The sequence below is a fragment of the Myripristis murdjan genome, chromosome 19 (assembly GCF_902150065.1).
Source record: "Myripristis murdjan chromosome 19, fMyrMur1.1, whole genome shotgun sequence".
Classification (NCBI taxonomy): domain Eukaryota; kingdom Metazoa; phylum Chordata; class Actinopteri; order Holocentriformes; family Holocentridae; genus Myripristis; species Myripristis murdjan.
Window position 1 is genome coordinate 8,270,188 of NC_043998.1, and position 18,428 is coordinate 8,288,615.

Below are 18,428 nucleotides of genomic sequence, written 5' to 3' on the forward strand. Positions count from 1 at the left end.
AGAAATAGGAAGAGGAACAGATCACATTCTGAGTATAATGCACTGTGCAACACCTTTTTACTGCTGGACACGTTGGTGAAGTGAAGACAAATCTATTCTTAACATGATCCACCTCACAGACGGTACATTTTCTATTGTGATAGAGGGTTTGTTGTGACCTTATTGTGTGTGTATCTATCTATCTATCTATCTATCTATCTATCTATCTATCTATCTATATTTACAAATGTGTGTGTGTGTGTGTGTGTGTGTGTGTGTGTGTGTGTGTGTGTGTGTATGTATGTATATGAATAGATGTAGATGTATAGATATCACAATATTTACATTATTACAATAATATTACACAATATTTCAATAATATTGTTATAGGATCCAATGTGTGTCTTCCGTCGTAGTATAGTCTATTATGGGATTACTAGAGGTTTTTTTTGTTTGTTTGTTTGTTTTATTTGCTTTTTGTGTTTTACCTTACGAGACTCATATTTAGCAACACTCCTCTTTTGTCCTTTATAACAGTCAACCCTGTGTAAAAAGCAAATGATGCACACTTCATCGTGCTCTTGTTCAGTTGGCGATGCAGAACAATGTGCTGAACATATCAACCGATGAATAATAATGTGAACATCAGGGAAAAAATGAATGCAGAACAACTGGATAAGCCAGAAAGAGGGATTAAAATGCGACTTGCGCGAGTTATGAATAACAAATCTGGCGGAGCTGGGGAGTGACGTCAGGTGTGACGCAGACGCGCACTTCACGGAGGAAGACGCAAAAAAGTTGGTTTCGTTTTCTGTTGACGTTTTCTAAGAAACAGATTGAGCGGTGAACTCTCAACTCTACGGGAAAATAACTTTTTGCGCATTAAGCTTTAGGTAAAGTCGCATACAACACGTACACCAAAATGTAAGTTGACACCAGCGTCTCTTAATTAAAAAAAAAGAGCGTTGTTTTTATTTATCGCTAACTGCAAGCTAGCTAACACATCCTGATAGTTAAAACTGGACTGTTTACCTTATGCTAATTAGCTAAACATCTTCCTGAAGTGACCGAGGAGCCTAAGACATCTAATGTAACTTATGTCTGCTTATATAATACCTAATATAAGTTGTGCGATAATTTGTTTGTGTGCCTAGGCGTTGCCTGTAGTATTTTTAAAACTGTTTTAGCAACCGGACACTGGCCATATTGTTAGTAGTTGGTAAAACCTACAGGTTATTGTCATGTTAAAGTAACCTTGGTGATGCTGTAAGGTTAGTTTGTTGAAATTAACTAAGAAGCCCAGCTTGGACCTGTCTTGCTAAACTCAGATGTCCGGAGACAGAGCAGAGGCTGTCGAGGTGGAGGGGAGCCTGGGAGACAGCACAGATGCCAAGCCTGACCGCAAAGGGAGGTTTCTGCTCTTTGGCAGGTGAGTTCCCCTGCAACAAGCGAGGAAAGACCCACCTAAAGTATGACCTTAAGCAAGATGAGGACTGTTTAACTTCATTAGTAATTAATTTAACCTACTTTCCCTATTTTGAGAATGACTGTCCTTGTCACAGCTTTCGCTTTCACCGTTATTACTCTCTAAGTACACTGTAGGGCGTTGAATGATCCAATACTGGATCAATAACTGGAACCCTCCTGTGCTAATCTTATCTAGTGTGTATTTATTTTGGACGGGACTGACATAAATACACATGAACCAGTGTGTCCCCCTGTAGCAGTGCATATCTGACTCCTAGGTATGGGTGTCGTGTAGGTTGATACTATAATAAAAGAGTAATTCTAAAAATTTGGACCAACTTTTGTTGTTTTGGAGGTAAATTACGACAAGCCACTAATATTTGAATTTCACATTTTTTGTCTAGTAACACATGGTTCTTTTATTTAGATAAACATTTACTCATGGTCTCCCATCAGATGACAAATGAAACTAAAGTGCCTGTGCTTGCCATACACACATTTCCTAAGTTAGGTAGAAGATAGTTATTAGATTTTGATTTGGAGATACACCAGTGTTGTACACGGGTTATATTCCTTGCGTATGAAGGGGGTAATGATTCGTGTCTAGAGATGCTGTAAAAAATTGTAAGATGAGCCCTTGATTTGACCCAGCAACCCACTTTGAGGTCATTTAATTAGTGTGGTGGTGCAAGGGGGGTGAAAGCAGTCTTAAACTCAATTTTAGGACTGGAGTCAGTCTGAAAGTGGCCCCAAACTTAGACTGTCATTTGTTGCTGTTGCATTGCATTATGGATGTGACATTTGAACTGACAAAAGAATAGAGTTGCATCTCTATTTATAAGACCAAAAAAAAAAAAAAAACATAGTGTAGAAAGACCCACTGGAGTCCTTCGAAAAGTCTCTGTAAAAAACACTTTAAAGTAGGTGAAAAACAAACAAACAAATGTACACGGGTGTATGGGTTTATGTTTGAAATGTGTAACTTTGTAACTGATTTGTAAATGTGTAACCTGTGTGTCATGGTGGCAGGCATGAGCATGACGAGCAGGAATCCCTGTTTGTCCCATGCTGTGTCACAAGGTGGCACTGTAACCCCAGAGGTGTCAACTCAGTTTCTGTCAGATATTGGCACTCAAGTATGACGTCTACGTGCTCTGTCTTGCAGTTGGAATTTCTCTTCCTCCTGTGATGGCAGAATAAGAGCAGACAGTTGTTGTGTTAACATGAAACATTTTAGTAAGCCATAAAATAATAGAGGCCACTCCAGTGTGAGACTTCACGCTGGAGTGGCGGTGGTGCTTAAATGTAGGCAAGGGCAGTGTGGCTCAGGATGTGTCCAGCATTTTTCTAATAGTCAAAGGTTGCTGGTTTGAACGCTGGGTTGTCTTGGTAGCAACCACTTCTGATAAGAAAGCTGGCTTCCTCCAACAGCAGAGTATGAATATGGTTCAGTGTGAGACATGCATTGTAAAGCTCTTCAAGTAGCCGGTACACTAGAAGAGTGGTGTATAAATGCCATCTATTTAGGCTGAATAGTTTGTTACATAATAAAAAATGAGCTAACATTAAATTTGGCTGCCATACCTTGCTGTCTTAATTGCTACAGAATGTGTTTTCCATTGCCACTCATTAATGGCGTCTGCGGTGACTCATCAGAAACAGAGCACCCTTGTAACTTTACGACTGTTGGTTCAAAGTGAAAGTGGAAGTTTTACAGTAGGTAATGGCCATGACTGGGTAGTACAGCGTTCGATCCATACCACCTTCAACTCAGCAGCGCGACATGACATTAAATTTAAGCTGCAGCCTAATTATTATTAGTAATAGTGGTAGCAGTAGTATAATCCTCAAAGGAAAGTGTCTAATAAATTAATAATATAATGTAATAATGTACAATAAAGATGCATTTCTAATTGCTGAAATTTAAGTCTATCTGTTTGCATTTCTTGAACTTTTTGGATTTAAGTTTATTCTTGTGCCAAGTCAAGGAAGAAATATGTTAGAAAATTAGGGCTGGGTAAAAATATATATTTTTTATTTTCTTGATGAATCTCAATCATCATTTGAGCTTATACTAATTCTTAAATCTTGAGATCAGTCTTTTAATGTATGTCTTTTTTCAGTGGGCTCGTTAAGATTTTTGCTCAATGTTTGTAGCTCGCCTTTCATCCTGATCTGCTAAGCCAGTAGCCTACAGAAGCTGACCAAATGACATGTTTTTGATGAATGAATGAACAATGTCAGGAGCCTCCACTCTGAGGTCAGCACCATCACGCCTAAAGGCAGATGTCTTGATGCATGTTGGATTTAAAAAACACAATATGTGTAATTTGCAAAATTGGTATTGGTGTAGGTGAAATATCCCTGACTGAATTATTATGAAATCTAATAGAATCGAAATCGGTATTGGTATTGAATCGAATTGGGACTATGTGAACTGGAATCGAATCGAATTGGGATTTCAGTGCCAGTTCCCTGCCCTATACAAAATACTAGCTGTCCAGCTGTTTGGAGCATGTTCAGCGTAAGGCTAGTAGGTGATTTTCTCAGAAACTGACGCATTTTAAGTGAATCCCTTCTCGTATCTCCATCCAGCTTAAAGACTGAGGCTCCTGGCCACACACAGGATGCGTGCTGGTACAGGTGGATTCTGTGCCTGTCAGCAGAGGAGCAACATGTTGCCCTGTCTGACCTCAGCAGGGAGCGGGGCGCAGGGGCCATGTGTGAATAGGCCTTTAGAAAGCTCTGGCGTAGTGGCGTGGCTGCTGACTCAGGGGGCTCACAGTGCGCCGCCCCTGTCCTCAGCACACGCTGGCCCAGTCCAGTCTCCATCCACCACAGAGAGCATGTCAGTATCCTAGCACACAGCCAAAAAATAAGCGGCCAGGTCCGGAGAAACTAACTCTTTCAGGGGATAAAAAAAGAAACAAGACAAAAGCAACGCATTTCAGATGCAGAGTGGCGTAGCACTTAATGACGAACCCAGGTAAGAGAGATACAACCGCCTCGTCCTGCTCCTCAACCCCCACCCACCTGCTCCACTGCTGCCATGCCCAGCCCACAGTACCACAGAGTTGCGGCTCTTTGCCCACCCTCACTCAATTGTTTGGTATGTTGGCACAATTTGGAGGGGGGAGGGGGGCTTCAAAAAAGTTCTGGATCACATGTTTATTAGAATATGGCTGGGTTGGCTATGTATGCATGTGGGTGAGTGTTTGTGCACGTTGCTGGGTATGGGGTCCTCATTGTTCCAGTGCTTGAGTAACCTGATGACTAGGCTCTTCTGGAACAAGCATGGATTTTGTGAGCTCCCAATGGCCCGCTGTGGCTTAGCTATCTGGATGGATCCTTTAAAGAATGGAAATATGACAGGTCTGTTGGAATTGCCACTGGTGAAAGATTTCCTCTGTCGCTGAATATACCGTGATTTGCTTATGATTTTTCGATATCCGCGCCAACCAACATGTTATAGCTTCTTCCTGACCTGACAGTGGATTACTGTGACCGAATTTGGCCATGACATTAATGCCTCATTTGAAAATGTATGTACTCTGAGTAAGTGGTTCAGGGTGTTTTCGTATTGCTGTGCGCTCTCCTTGTGTCGATGTTGGAAGCCTTGACATACGCAGGTGTGTCTTAAAAAATTTCCACCTGCAAGACAGTGTCATCTACTGTTCGAGTCAGGGATATTATACAAATTTTAACTGCCTGCTTACAGTAAGTAGAGATCCGCAAAATTTTAAGCCCCTTGACTTCTGCCGTAGAGGTTGGTAGTGTTGAACAAAAAGAATATTGTTATGATTTGTTTTTTCTGCTATATTGTGTTATTTTTAGCAATACACATTTTAATACACAAAATGATAAACTAGACATGTCAAAAAACAGTTGTTTTTTTTTTTTATTAGTTTACGGCTTAATTTACTATGTAGTCTTAATTGAGATACCACTGTGGAGATTTTTTTAAGTGTTTACTTTTTAATATTCTAGCTTTCCATTTTTCTCCGACATTATTAGTAAGAAGAATAAGGATGGCCAGACGCGGGAGCAGGACTACTCTTCTGAAAGCCATTACAGAATTGTTTCACCAACATTCCAGTATAAGATGAGCCACCAGCGAGTGGGCAAGTGCATCATCATCAACAACAAAAACTTTGACGAAAAGACAGGTAAAACGGGGGGTTTTATAAACCGATGGTAGATTTGAAACACATTGCACAGCCGCCCCGATTCCTCTTAATATTGTCATGAGTAATCTAAACAAATTGTCTTCACAGGGATGAATGTACGCAATGGCACGGATCGAGACGCAGGTGAGCTGTTCAAGTGCTTCAAGAGCCTGGGCTTCGATGTCTGCATCTACAATGACCAGACGTGTGAGAAGATGGAGCGTCTTCTCAAAGAGGGTGAGCAGTGCAGTTCTCTGTCATTCCCTGTTGATGCACCAGCCGTTCATCACACTTGGCTTAATCGCTCATAATGGATCGAGGGCATATCGGTGGTGTTCTCATTTAGATTTGATGCTGCCACCAGTTAACCTAATCAGGGTTCATAGACATGTAAAACCTAGAAAGGGTGTTCAGAAATTGTGTTTACAGGAATGTACACATATAAAAAGTTTCTGAAAGGTTACAGAAATATGTTAAAATTTTTTATGTCAGTGTGAATATAAGTAGCAAACTTGGCTCTTAGCTGATATAATGACCTTTGAGGAAATCATGAACCAAATAGCAAATACTTTGATTACAGTATGTCACAGTAAGTCAAATAGACCTGGCCTTCTATTATCAGATCTGTAGCAAAACAGAACATTTTAATATAGTTTTTGGCAAATGTCCGTCCTAAAAACATGCTACATGTAATAGAGTAGCCATGGAAAAACTCTGTGAATTTGATCAACAAAAATGTGTAGCCAGTCTGACATTTGCAAAAAGTCTAAACATCAACAACTAATATTGCCCTGTTTTAAAATGGCTAGTAATTTAGGAATTGGCCAACAGTATCGGATGATCTTTGTGGCCCCTTGTTGTTATCCTGAACTGGAGATCATAAACCATTCTGCTTGATGTTGAGAAAGCAAACTAAAATGGTACTAAATAGTTAGTGTGACTTTTTAAAGCATTTCTTAAGCCCTTTTCTAAACTGTTTCACTGAATATTCTCTTTTGGTCAAGGGCAAAAGCAGCAGTTAGAAAAAACAGCTTTTAAAGTGCTTTGGGATTTTGTGTTGTTTGATATCGAGAAACTGTTCCTATTATGTGGACATTTAATTGGAAAATTTTCAGCGACGGGGAATTAAAAATATATACTAGAAAGACAGAAAGTTACCTAGATCTTGTCTATAACCTACAGAACAGATCTTGGTTACATTATTTTCAGTGGGATAGAAAGATGAAACTGTCATCAGCTCTGTTAGATCCACCAGTTTTCTAATATACACTGTAGTTTATTTACTTTGTTTTTTCCACTTTTAAGTTGCAGTGTTAGCTGCACACACAGGTTCACACTCAAGAAGCTTCAGGGGTGCTATTAGTTTTTGTCTTAAAGCATCAGCAATCAGATTAGCCAGCAAGTGGCAGTATTGTAAAAAGAAACTACAGACATCACAGTGAAATCTTTTTCTATTAGGCCAAAAATGAGCACAGAGATTACAAAAGGAACATGACAAGATAAAAACATGAGGATAATTAGCAGCCTTAAGAATCACCTGTCAGCTCACATTAGACTTTATGTCACGCTCCAAGAAACCTTGAATATGAATATGATGATTATGAGATTTTAATGGACGATGTAAAAATATTCATTATTTTAAAGATGATCAGCTGATTGCAACTGAGACTGTTGAAGCTTGCTTTGTTTTTTTTCTTTATTTAGCTGAAGACATTTTTCACTCACATTGTCTGAGCCAGAGCATGTCAGAACTCAAAACTTTAAACGTATTTTAATACTAATGAGTTTTTAACATTTTAATTAAAACCTGCATGAATATCTATGAAGCATGTATGGCTGAATAAATTCCAAAATTAGATACTGCAACCACTAATTCATTAGCGAGGCCTGAGCTGAACAAAGCGTGTTTGTGTGTATGTGTATGGGTCAGCCTCGGAGGAAGACCATAGTGACAGCTCCTGTTTCGCCTGTATCCTGCTAAGCCACGGTGAGGAGGGCATGATCTACGGCACAGACGGAGCCATGCCCATCAAGACCATGACCTCGCTGTTTAGGGGTGACATGTGCAAAAGCTTAGTCGGCAAACCCAAACTCTTCTTCATCCAGGTAAAGTGACCTTGTTTTCTGAAAAATGGCTTCAAAAAACTTATAGGTGCAGTATGCAGTATTATCATTTTGCAATGACAATCATATTTCAGATATAGGCTTAGTATGACTTAGAATTTTGTAAGTCTAGTTTTGTGTCTTAAGTCCACTGATGTGATAGTTCAGGTTCTTAACCATATAATGGTATTTTCTACTCCAGAGGAGTGTAATAGATCCCCCACGTTTGACCTGTTAACTTCCTCCCTGTCATGAAAACGAGCACTGCATTGAAAGCATTATCCAAAATGAATGAAGAATACCTGGACAACACAGACAATTTTGAATGGCAACCCAAAGCTAAAAAGAGAAGATTCAGTATTGACGCTCTTACAGCCATCTAGCTTGCGAAATGGCAGAACTACTTTGTTTCTCTATCACACCGCAGCCTCTCCCCTTAGTGCTGGATGTTTGCTGACCTGGTTGGTGAAGCCATTGTGTTGGAAAAGAGTGTTGATAATGGGTCTCAAAGAAACCTGTTTTGTTGTGCATCATTCAAAACATTTTTCAGCTTTGGATTGCTACTTGAAATCGTGTTGTTTAGTGGGCCAGGTACACAAGTTTTCTATAAGAACAGTCCTGGTGTAGAGCTCGTTCCTGCGACAGGAAGAAGTTGATTGGTCAAACTTGAAGGATTGATTACACTTGTATGGAGTTTCAAACACCACTATAAGAGCAGGAAACCAAACTATCACTTTAACTCTGATCAAGCAGGGGGTTAAATCAAAAGTCCATCAATAGCTCATCAATAGAAAATTGGAACTTAAATTGTTGTTATTACTGAGAACATAATTGCAATGATTGAAACATTTTCAGTAGCTCTGCAGAGATGCATAATACTAATAATACCAGTTACGGCAAAGGCCAAATTTCTAGCTTCTGTGATGATGATGTGGCCTCTCTCATACTGTGCTATCAATATAAAATCAAAGTTATTTCCAACCCTGCTTTTAAATTCAGTTAATTTTTAATTGCCTCACCAGGTCATCGTTGAGAAAGCTACTCAGGATCTCAATGAAATGTCATTTCATTTACTTCACCAGGCTTGTCGGGGTTCAGAGTTTGATGATGGTATACAGACAGATTCAGGTCCTCCAAACGATACCCTGGAGACAGATGCTAATCCAAGGCATAAGATTCCTGTAGAGGCCGATTTCCTCTTTGCCTATTCAACTGTGCCAGGTAAACCCCTGTTTGTAATTAACTGTAAAGTCTGTGCTTGGAGTGCTGAGTGAATGTTCAGGTATTTTGAATATTAGTGAATGCAGTGTGTATTTGTTTGTCAGCATGCACGAACTTGCCTGCAAGTGTGCATCTGCTGCGTGTGTGTTCGTTTGAGCACATAGTTTATGGACTGACCTGTGCTGCTCTTCCAGGGTACTACTCATGGAGGAACCCTGGGCGCGGCTCCTGGTTTGTCCAGGCACTCTGCAACGTCCTCAATGAGTTTGGCAAGCAGCTGGAGATCATGCAGATTCTGACTCGGGTCAACTACATGGTGGCCACCAGCTTTGAGTCCTGGTCTGAAGACCCTCGCTTCAGTGAGAAGAAGCAGATTCCCTGCGTGGTCTCTATGCTGACGAAAGAACTGTATTTCAACTGACTGCCAGTCTAACGGACACAGACTGACTGTCTGACCACCAGACTGACTGATTGACTGACTGACTAGACTGACTTGACTGACTGTTTCAGGTATTGACTAAGTGGTCAAAACATTCAGGGATGATCCTGGCCCAGCGGGACACTGCACATTTTGGGCATGTATGCCATTTTGCATGTTTTGCTGGGCCCAAAACAAGCTTTCCATGGGAAAGAAGTATTTACAGTGGCACTCCGCGTTCATGTGTTGATGGTGATACTTGCCTCTTCTTCAGGTTATTCTTCAGAATAATGACGTCACATTTGATCTGATCTTTGTCGACAGGCATTGTGAAATATCCATGTAGTTCTACCAACCCGGAAAATTTGCTGCCATTTTTTGTGGGTTCGGGGAATCATATCTGAATATGCGCTTCTCCATTTTCCAGCATTTGCAATGGCTTTGATACGAGTCATAGTGTACATAGTGGACAGGATTCTACAAGCTTATTTGCATGTTATTGCATGGAATTGACTCCTGACTTATTGAAATTATTACATTTTGTTCCCCCTCTCCAGAAACAAAACCAAAACTAGTCCAGTAACAATAGATTTCTACATTGCACTTTGCCTTAGATATTATGTGCACAATATTCTGTCACTTGCACTAAGTAAAATCAATTGGACACTAGGTGGCAGTTTAATGTCATAGGAGCCTTTGTTAATGAATCCTGTCCTACCTTGATATGTTGAACTTGATTTTGCAGCCTGTACTAATGGCTCTTTTGAGATGCACTAGTCAATGTAAAGCACTTTCCTTTGGAAAACTGAATAGAAAATGTTGACCAACGCTGTTAGGTGCAATGTAAGAAATGAAAAAGCAGCTGGAAAATGGACCAGATCATTTTCAGCTATCCGTGTTGTAACATTTTTCAATTGTCAGTGGTAAAAAAGAAAAAAAAAGTGCCAAAACACGTCACAGTGCTCATGCCATAAGCTCAATGTCTCATCTCTCCTAGCAGGTTATGCTATGTTAGTTAGTAGCTGCATGCTGGCATACTCATGTTCCTTAATGTGTCCTATTAATGGATACATGTAATTTTACACAACTTATTTAATGGCTAGGAAGATGTGATCATCTGCTATCTAATGAAGAGTTACATGAGACTTTGGGTCAAGGGCATAGTACATAGTCCACCCCCATAACAGCAACAAACATTTGAGATTTTGCCAGTTTTTTAAAGGCACTTACATTAATTCAAGATGCTGAAGACTTCAAGGCTGGCAATGAAAACTTGCTTGTTGTTCAAGCTCAAACAAGTGAAGTTAGTGTATTTGCATATGATCAAAATGATGCACTTGTCCTCTTCTTATTGGTCAAGGTCCAGCAAACCATCGTATGAATTTCCCTTGATGAAATTTAGACATGCCTCTTTACTTTCCTCTGTACACCGCATACCAAAGAAATATGCCTCAGATGGAGGACTTCAAATGTCTAAATCGTCATAATTTGGGGAAATATCATATGATGGACAAACTGGATTCTGGCCCAAAGCACAAATGCCCACATCGTTTCACTGTATATCAGTGTGGTAAATTGTCAGTCATAACATTACTACAGTAAAAGCTACCTAGCAATGTCTTCATATTTCTTATTGCCATACCGAAAACTAGCTTTGCATTGATTTAGAATGATGTTAAAACAAAGATTCATATAACAAAAAAGATATTTTTTAAAAAAAGATCCAAAAAAAGTTTTGACTTATAATTTGCTTTAATATATTCCTTTTAAGCATATTGTGCTTATTGCTGAACACTATTTAAAACAAATACTGAAAATATTCCAAGGAAATGAAAACATTTTAGTGAATGAATTAATTATTGTCATTGTGTTATGTGATAAAATCCAAAAAAAGATTATTTTAATGATAGACATTTGCTGGGGGTTATTATAACGTACACAAAGTTTATATCTGCAAATACACCTTGTTTTTGTCAAAAAGTTAGAACTTTTCTGTCTGTCAATCACAGAGGCAGCTATTACTGGTGGTGACAAGTCTGACCATTCACAATCCACATGTCCACAATGCATGCTCTCATTGTTGCTGCAAAGTTTTTGCATTATTCACATGATTGCATGTGTCAGTAACTTTGGGAAAAAGTTCAGCAATGGCTTGAATTTCTTTTGATATTTTCCTTTTTTCGGTCTTTGTATTTTTTCATCAGTCATTTTTTAAAAAATTTAACACTATTACACAATATTTCTAGGTGCCAGAACCGTGATCAGTACTCTGGCTTATGGTAGACACTTTACCCATTACACACATACTGTACCTGTCCAATGCAGACACAATTCTTGAATCCTCTCGACACATGGATCTCTGATCAGTGATGTGGTGCCCAAACTGTGCTGAAAGGAGTGTTTGCTCCACTTGTTTTGGAATGGAATTGAAGGGGGAAAAATATTTTTAGGGGTAAATTTTTAAATGCTTTCCAGTGTTTCCAATGCTATTGTCCTCAGGAATATTTTTGAAAAGATTTGGATAAATGAATGGATGGATTAATAAGAAAGAGTATAATCTGGCCCCATTTTTAATTTGGGGCAATACATTGTTTAAATTACTTCAAATCAGAGGAATGCTTATGTAAACATTATTTTATTGTATTAAACATCAAGAATATATTGTGTAATGAGTTATGTGGTTCTTATTTTGTCACTTCATCTCGCACGTCTGTAAACTCAGAGAGCACACTGACAGGCTTCTGTATTTTACACAATGAAATAAGAGTTGTGTTAAATATGAGACAATCAAAGACATTAAATATCAAAATGATAAGCACACCTGAAGATTAAACGGCTTAAACCTATAGCCAGCAGAATTTGTGCCCTGTAGTGGATGCAGTGATACCACAGAAAAAAATGTATTGAAGTAAAAGTACAATTTCTGACTTTACAAACACTCATGTACAAGTAGACAAATAAGCTACTCAGTTACAGTAACGTGAGTAAATGTAATTACTTCCACTCCTGCCCCACACAGTGGTATTTAAAGCTGATGTTGCACTGTGTTGTCAGGCCAAGCAGCTAATGCGCATGCCCCAAAGCACCGTGCATTCTTGGCCACCTGAGTCTTGTGTCTGATGCCTCCAGGGCTCATGCCACACCTCAGAGGGTGGGAGCTGATCTAGAGGCATCGCAGATCTGAAGAGGCTTCCAGTTAGTCCCTTGGTTATCATGACCGGGACATATTGCCTGATGGAGGGTGTTTGTGAAGGTGCCAGCACAGAAACAGTGGAGGGGAGTCATGGTGTCAGCACCAAGAAAGCACACCAAGCCCCCGGGAAAGCTGCAGTACACCCCAATGCGAGTGAACTGTTTGCCCGCCACTAGGGGCAGCTCATGCGGGACGCCGCCGTGCCAGGCTGTGTAGTCTCCAGTGAAGTATTCCACACACCAGGACTCCCTGCCGCGGCCCAGCCAGCAGTCCTCCTCGCGGCCTTTTCGTGGGATGCTCGGGTAGGTGAGACCCAGCTCCCAGTAGGTCTTCCCACTCACCTCCACCTCCCAGTAATGGCGGCCCTCGCTGAAGCCTTGCCGACTGACAACATTAAGAGTGGTATCAAAACGGGAAGGCATCTCTGGGACGTCCTGCCAGGTGTCTGTGTAGGTGACCAGGTCGCCTTTGGGGGAGATGATCAGTTTGGGGTGGGCGGTGTCAGGGTCAAGGACGACATCTGCTGCATCTGATTAAGAAAGAATGGATCAATCGTTTGTTTCTCCTAGAAAAGGTGAAAATATGAAATTCAAGGTTGAAATGAGAAAGAAATGTATTGCTTTTCCCACTGGACTTCACAAGAGATGTGGAGTTGCCATGTTTACCCTAAAGCAAACTCAGTGAAATGACAGAAATGGCCAAGAGAAACAAAAGGAACACTGATTGCATGGTATTGCAACTTGACCTTCATGTACGCCTCTAGTGGTAATTTGTAACTCTTGTCTTGCTGAGGAACAAGACTCTACTTAAAATGCCAGTCTCCTTGTGGCCCTGGGTGAACTCACTCACAGCTCTGAAACAGCTTCTTGGTGACAGGGACTTGGGATCTGATGAACAGCAGCAGATTGATGGTAAGACTGAGAAGCTGTTCATTCTTGAACTGGTCCGTGTGAATCAGGTCAGGATCAGTCAACTTCAGCGTCTCGGAAATTCTGATTACAGAAAAAGAAAGCGATTGGAGTTGATATTTTGTACAGCACTTGTACTGACATGAACAAGTAAAAAAAAAAAAATAAAAAAAAAAAAATAACTGAAAACAAGATTACGTAAAAAGTTTTGGACCTATGGAAATTTGGTCATTTTTATCAGATGGCCGATGGTATTGGCAGATCCAATTATTCTGGAAATTGTGTCTTAAGTACTGATTCATGATATGAACATATGGCATAATGTACTGGAATAACATGTTCAGGAAAAACACTGCCGAAAAAAATCAGTATGGTTACTCTGTGTGGCTACACTGTGTGCTCAGCAATTATGCAACCTCTTTCATTCAAACAGACAAGGAAGTGTTCACGGTGTGGACATTTTCAGTAAACGAACAAGTGGCTAAAAGAAAGAAACAAGAGATATGTCTGGATAGGAATTTCCCAAATGGTTTTCCTGCTGACGTTTCCCGGCTGCTTACGGACAATTAATTCTGGGTATGCATTAAGAGTCTGATTCATCATGTATTACATCACCTCACCTGTCAGATGGGACGCTCAGGTATTCCCCTCACATCACAAAACATCCAGGTCTGGTAATCACCAAAAGAACAGATTTCCCACAGGTGTTTGTTTGCCTTGGTATGTCTCAATGGAATTTGTTGTTGTTTAAAAGACGGAAGATGGAAGTATACAGTTTTTTTTTTTCTTTTAATACTTAACTTCAAATTTCTACCTCTTTGCATTGCAATAATGACTTTATGTGGCAGTTTTTTGTTTTTGTGTTCAAGTTTATGAAATGTAACATATATAGTGGCAAAAAAACAACCATTAGTTACTTATGTGAACATACCTTTTTTCTGTTTCAGCAGCCTAGGTAAGGCATAGAAAGAACACATACTAGTTAGATGGTTCAGACATTATAATGAGTGTACATCTTCCAGAAGTGTTTTCAAAGCCTTGGAAATGTTATCATGTGAAAACGAAACAAAGGATTCCTCCTCGAGGTTACCTGAATGTCCATTTGTTTTGTGTCCTTCTTCACCTGGGCACTGATGTTGGCCAGCTCCTGGTCCAGTTCCTGGGTGAGGTGGTAGCAATCTTCAATCCTCTCCTCCACGAACCTCTCTGTGGCCTCGTGCTCCATGTCCAGCTGGGTCAGTGTGATCCTGAGGTCCTCATCCAGAACCCGCTTCATGTCCTCATACTTTTTCTTGATCTTGTCCTTCACTTCATTGGTCTGTCTCTAGAAGGGGAAATAAGATAGTGGAGAATATCCAGTATAAAAAGGGTTGGACCTCTAGGCCATGTTGGATATGGTTGAAATTTACCATATTCAGCCACTGGTCTATTGAAGATATTTCAAACCAGGTAGAGTGCCTGATAGGATTCATTGGAGTGTTATCCACCTCATGAGCACAGTGTTCACTTTTAAAGCAATAATCTCATAAATACAATCAGTGACTGACCTGTGGAAGCATGCCAACATGAACTCATAATAAAAAGATTTTCTATTTTGAATTTTATTTCACCACTGCCCTATTGATATTTTAAGCAAGTGTGATGAGTTCTTTTATCATACTTTATATGAAACATCCAATCATTGTACACTTAACTGGGTGCCTTTGTTGTTGAAGGAGCCCACTCCTCTGGATAGCGAGTCATGTGGTTGTGTATAAAATATTCAGAAGGTACCAAGAGATTCAGTTCTCAGCTAAGCATTATAATGGGCATGATGTGTGATTTACAACAGAGGTTTTCAAATGCCACCATGTTATGGAGCCCAGATATTCATACATTAGGCCATGGGCCATCATTTGATAAGATTTTGTCTCAGTAGTTATGTGAATAAAAGCTATGACTTAAATAGTTATAGTGCATATTCTAATTGGGATTGTACATTGTAGTGGAAATAAATTATTCCCCAGTTTCTAAAGGACCCCTGTGGGACCCTGGCCCCTCATCTGAACACCCATTCAAAGCATCTAAGAAATTATTTTTATTTGTTTATTTATTTATTTTTACATAATATAATATCTATAGTTTGCAGAGATTGCTGAAATAAACAAAAACACTGAGTCAGCAGTGGTCTTGTGGGCGAAAAGCCTTTTTGATGCGAGAGGTCAGAAAAATGCCAAGACAGGCAGACCACAAGTATGCAAATGACAGCTCAGTGCAGAGGGGGATTTCAGAATATATTACAACCTTGAAGTTGATCGGCCATGCCAGGTTCCAAGTCTGTCAGCTAATTGAAGAGGAAAAAGCTAAACTTTATCTGGTCTGATGAATCCCCTTTCTGGGGGTAACATGTCACAAAGAATACATCATATCAAGATGGTTTCAATGGGAATACGACAGGGAAAGAAAAAAACAACATTCTTTTGCACACATGTGAGGCAGTCTTAGCAACAGTGACAGTCCATAAAATTAGACTTCACACTTAAGCAAGTGCTTAAAACCCTTGACTGAAATGTAACCCCCTAATAAATTCATTTGTTGGTGTGCAAGTGCAGACAGCGTGCAGGTGTTATTTCTCTATTTTTAGGAACAGTAACTTTAGTTCATACCAATGGCCTGCACAGTCCCGAGATCGTAACACAGTACAGCACCTCTGAGATCAAGTGAAGCACAATGTTTGCTGCATGAATGTGCTGATGAAAAATCTTCAGAAACTGCATGACATGATTGTCTCAGCATAGACCAAGAACCTTGTGGAACGTGTCAAGCACCTTGCTAAATCTATGCCTTGCAGAATTCAGGCTGTTCTGGAGGCAAACAAGGGTGCTACCTAATATTAGCTGGCTATCTAGGGATGTTGTGTAGTATCTGATGACAACAAATTCAGTAAGTTCCACCACATGGCCCCTTTATTTTGGAGATGTAGAAGGTAGGCCAATGGAAAAAAAGGAGGTGGGAAACAGACAAACGTCAAAAGACTTACCGTCATCTCCACCTGCTTGGCTGCGAGTTTCTTCATCCTGTACGCGATAGCATCTCTTTGTCTCTGCAGGTGTTGCTGATGTCTCAGAAAAGTTTCCTTTGAGACACACAGAAAACAAAAAAAGTGAAGACAACCAAAAAGAACCAGATAAAGCACTGCACATGAAAGAGGCAGAAAGGAGGACTATGGGTGCTGGATCAACAGTGTCATCATGGTGTTCTCTTATGGAACCAAAGGGGAAGTGCTTACTTGAGTTTTGTCTTTGATTTGCTTTTCATTCATTCCTGCTAACCCTTTGCCCTTCAGCTTCGAACCGTTCCTTCTGTCTCACCTCTCGGAACAGTTTTGAAGATTAAACTCAAGTCACCAGTGAAGCCACAGCCACCAGAGCTTTTATAGTGCTGCCTTGGATGCCAGGCCATTATTGTTGGGGAGGGCTTGGGGTGGTCTTGTGATCTCTGCATTGCCCCTCACCCTCCACCTCTACTGTCTGGGTGCTCTGAGAAGCATGCACCTTGTGCCATTAATGGAACTGGGAATGTCAATCTAAACTTTGGAGGCAGGGAAAGGAAACAAGGCTCTAGCAAGACAAATGTGGACTGGGACGGTAGGACAGACAGGCAAACAGTTGCTCAATGCCCTACTAAACAAGAAGCTCAACAGAGCTCTATTTATTCTGACTTGACCGTCCTTGATGTATGTGTGTGTGCTTTCGGCCTATATGCATAGAAGTTATAGAAGTTTGCGAGACACAGATGACACACTGATGGTCCTTGAAAGTTCACGAACAATTCTTTTCCAAACTTGTGTGTCAAAGCGGCACATTGAGAAGAGCTGCTTGAAACATTTCTTGCACCTTCAGGCTAAGAAAGTTAAATTGGTCTCAGCCCACACGTGTTTTAAGTGCTCGCCATGACCCTGTCAAGCCTTATACACACATAGCAGAAATGGCTGGTACATATATACAAGTGGGTAAATGTCAAATGCATCAGAAGTAGCTGCCCTGTTAACTCCACTCAGCCTAATGACTAACATTATCCTGGCCCATTTCTCATTGGAGCCCATGTAAGAAGTGGCAGGTAATTTGCTTCTGTAAACTGAAACGTAGCTTATGGAGTGTATGACGGTGACTCCGCTGATAAATCAAGCTTTAATCACTCTAATATCCAGTCACCTGCCTCTGACCTCCAGAAACTTTCTCTAACTCCTCCTCTCTTCTCATCCACCTTCCACCTACTTCTCCCTCCTCTCTTTCTACCAAAGGGCTTGTAACCTACTTTCAGAAGAAGGTTAAAGACACCCAGAGCTCCTTTCTCCTGTGTCACTCCCTACCTCCTCTCATTATTTCACTATAACTCTCCCTATCTTGCCTGAGGCCGTGCTAAAAAGTGTCTTCACCAACAGACCAAGGGCAAAAATAAGTAAAAAACCAAGCAATATATGAACATCATGTGCCCAATAAGGGGTAGAGACTCTCTGCCTTCAGAATGGCTCCAGTCCTTTGGGGAATGCTGTCATACAAGCCTTGACGTGGCTATAGTGGGACCTATTATTTAAGAAGCAAAGCCTTCAGTTCACGGAATAATGAATGATGAAGGCAGAAATCTAAGAGGTATCCCCCTTTTTTTAGAAATCTACCTTTGACACTGGTTCCAATTCCGAGACGGTTCATTCTACTGAGACACCGTTGTCCTGCAACTCCTACAGCTCATCCAGAATACTGCCTCATCTTCAGCCTCCCTTCACGCAACAGATCATGGTCCAGCTTGTGCTTTGGTTTTGCCTCTTGTGGTACCTAGACCCGTCTGCCCCCGTATCATCAATCCAGCCAATCGCAGCACTCCCCATGGCTCAGCAATGGTGGAATAATCTTCTTACCTCAGTGAAAAAAGGTAAGTCATTTCCCATCTCCTATCATAGGTTGAAATCCTATCAGCAAATAGTAGCACATATC

The 18,428-nt window shown here is 40.5% G+C and overlaps 2 protein-coding genes across 3 annotated transcripts; one reads left to right on the top strand and one right to left on the bottom strand.

Annotated features, from left to right (window-relative positions):
* Positions 1-802: 802 nt before the first annotated feature.
* casp7 (caspase 7, apoptosis-related cysteine peptidase) lies at positions 803-11,980 on the top strand. Of its 2 annotated transcripts, none has more exons than XM_030078281.1 (7): positions 803-903; positions 1,308-1,408; positions 5,461-5,612; positions 5,721-5,849; positions 7,543-7,718; positions 8,798-8,936; positions 9,131-11,980. In XM_030078281.1, exons 2-7 carry the CDS (start codon positions 1,308-1,310, stop codon positions 9,355-9,357), a joined length of 924 nt encoding a protein of 307 aa, XP_029934141.1. In that variant the 5' UTR covers positions 803-903; the 3' UTR covers positions 9,358-11,980. The 2 variants fall into 2 exon arrangements, with proteins under 2 accessions (XP_029934141.1, XP_029934142.1); XM_030078282.1 differs by having other exon boundaries at positions 820-872.
* Positions 11,981-12,498: 518 nt separating this feature from the next.
* Positions 12,499-16,756, bottom strand: LOC115378185 (E3 ubiquitin-protein ligase TRIM39). The gene is made up of 6 exons (XM_030078368.1): positions 16,724-16,756; positions 16,475-16,570; positions 14,546-14,779; positions 14,387-14,406; positions 13,397-13,539; positions 12,499-13,076 (listed from the first exon to the last, which is right to left on the bottom strand). Exons 1-6 carry the CDS (start codon positions 16,754-16,756, stop codon positions 12,499-12,501), a joined length of 1,104 nt encoding a protein of 367 aa, XP_029934228.1.
* Between the last annotated feature and the right edge of the window lie 1,672 nt (positions 16,757-18,428).

Bases quoted from the DNA above. Each gene is read 5' to 3' on its own strand.
- casp7 (XM_030078281.1), top strand. From the start codon at position 1,308: ATGTCCGGAGACAGAGCAGAGGCTGTCGAGGTGGAGGGGAGCCTGGGA. The intron at 5,850-7,542 runs GTGAGCAGTGCA...TGTATGGGTCAG, and splicing joins GGAGCGTCTTCTCAAAGAGG to CCTCGGAGGAAGACCATAGT. The intron at 8,937-9,130 runs GTAAACCCCTGT...CTGCTCTTCCAG, and splicing joins TGCCTATTCAACTGTGCCAG to GGTACTACTCATGGAGGAAC.
- LOC115378185 (XM_030078368.1), bottom strand. From the start codon at position 16,756: ATGAATGAAAAGCAAATCAAAGACAAAACTCAA. The intron at 14,407-14,545 runs GTAACCTCGAGG...TGCCTTACCTAG, and splicing joins CAAAACAAATGGACATTCAG to GCTGCTGAAACAGAAAAAAG. The intron at 13,540-14,386 runs GTATGTTCACAT...TTCTGTAATCAG, and splicing joins GCTGCTGAAACAGAAAAAAG to AATTTCCGAGACGCTGAAGT.